The following is a 1633-nucleotide window of genomic DNA, read 5'->3' on the forward strand; positions in this document are numbered from 1 at the left end:
AGGATGAATTTGCCAACCGATGTGGCTCGTCTTCCTTAGCGCATGTCTGTACACGCACAAAGCGGCATCTATTGCTAAAACAAAATGCACTCTGGAACCGATTCAGGCAGTGCCGACCGAAAGGGGAACGGCAGGTGCGACTGAGTGTGGGAGGCGCCCAGCGCTCCCGAGGCAGGAAGCGGCCTGGGCCGTGACAGGAAGCGGCCCAGGCCGTGACAGGAGCTGGTGCCACCGGGCCCATGGCTGGCTCGGACCCGGCGCCAGGTCGCCCAGGTGGTCCAGGCACCCACTTCCTGCCACCCTCCCCACCCCGCTCACCGAGCCTCACGAGGACACCAGGGTCCCCCAGGGGAGGCCCAAAGAGCGTGAGGACGATGCAATCTACGCTGTGTCAAAAACCACTGTGGAGCTAAAGATCACACACCACAGAGCTCTCTGCTGGAATCCAGCCCCGAAGCTCTGTGGCAGCAAAGTGGCCTCAACAAGTGGCTGAACCTGTCTGGGTCGAAGCGCCAGTCGGGGGCCTGGGCCGGGGACCGCGTGTCCCCACAAGGCTCTGCTGGGGCTGGCGTTCCCAGCGCACCTTCTTCCAAGTTTGCTGCTTGAATCGAAACACGAGGAGCGTAGTCTCCCGTGAAGAAAGAGATGTCCACGTCGAAGCCCCGGATGATGCCGTGAATGCCCAGCCTAACGATGCACCAGTCGTGACCTGGGGACACGCAGACACAACGTCCCCATCAGACCGGATCTGCCCGGTGAAGCAGGTGACCTAAAGGAGCTAAAACGAGGAACCAGAACACCATCCTCCTGCCCCAGGACAATGTGCTCGGGCTCACTCCCGGCCAGGACTCCCAGACCTCTCACGGTGCGGCTACATGGGCCACCGTGCCCCCCGCGAGTCCGCACCTCCCGTCAGACCAGACACGGAGGGGCCTTGGACTCAGAGAGACCCGACGCTGATTCCGAAGTGACTGCTTGCTCTGTGTCCTGGGCAAACTGCTTGGCGTCTCTGAGCCTCATTTATCCCACTGCGAATAAGCAGTGAGACCTGCTTCCCAGAGACGTGGCCGTGACCGTGCCGGAGGGACCACCCAGGCCAGTGCAGCCGGTGGTCGAGTACAGCGGGGTCTGCCGGAAACACGGGTGGGTTGTCACCACGGTTTCCAGCGCCCCGCCCAGAACGCCTTCGGGTGCGTCCGTGAAATCTGAGACCTCCTCACGACACAGTGTCACTACGTCCTGCAGTCCCATAGAGACCACTTGAAGTGTCCAGACGTGTTAGCGTCCAGCCACGTCTGGGACACAGGAAGTTGGAAGCGGCCGACGTTGCTCGGTACTCGACACAGCAGCGCGGGGAAACGGCCGTTAGCCTGGTCCCGGTCAGTTTGCTTTTACAAGATTGTCTCGACTTGAGATGCGTTTTGATTGAGACTGATGGGTGGCAAGAATCGAAGTAACATCTTAAGGTGACATAAAAGGCAGCGCGTGCAGCGGCCTCGGGCAGAGCTCAGGTCGGCTCCCGGCTTAGCGTGCCGGCATGTGGCCTGGGCCGAGGCGGTGCCCCCGTCCCCGCAGCATGAGTGGGGCTGGGAACGCGTCCCTCGGACCCGCGAGGCCGCGTCCTGCCCGCGCT

General features: G+C 62.2%; 1 protein-coding gene across 1 annotated transcript in view; it reads right to left on the bottom strand.

Moving 5' to 3' along the window:
- The window catches only part of ALLC (allantoicase), a 17695-nt gene that overhangs the window by 11362 nt on the left and 4700 nt on the right, over positions 1-1633 (bottom strand). The window contains exon 4 of the mRNA XM_011374416.1: positions 584-709. Within this exon, the coding sequence (XP_011372718.1) occupies positions 584-709 (126 nt within the window). The remainder of the gene's footprint in view (positions 1-583; positions 710-1633) is intronic.

The sequence above is a fragment of the Pteropus vampyrus genome, unplaced genomic scaffold (genome assembly GCF_000151845.1).
Source record: "Pteropus vampyrus isolate Shadow unplaced genomic scaffold, Pvam_2.0 Scaffold246, whole genome shotgun sequence".
Classification (NCBI taxonomy): domain Eukaryota; kingdom Metazoa; phylum Chordata; class Mammalia; order Chiroptera; family Pteropodidae; genus Pteropus; species Pteropus vampyrus.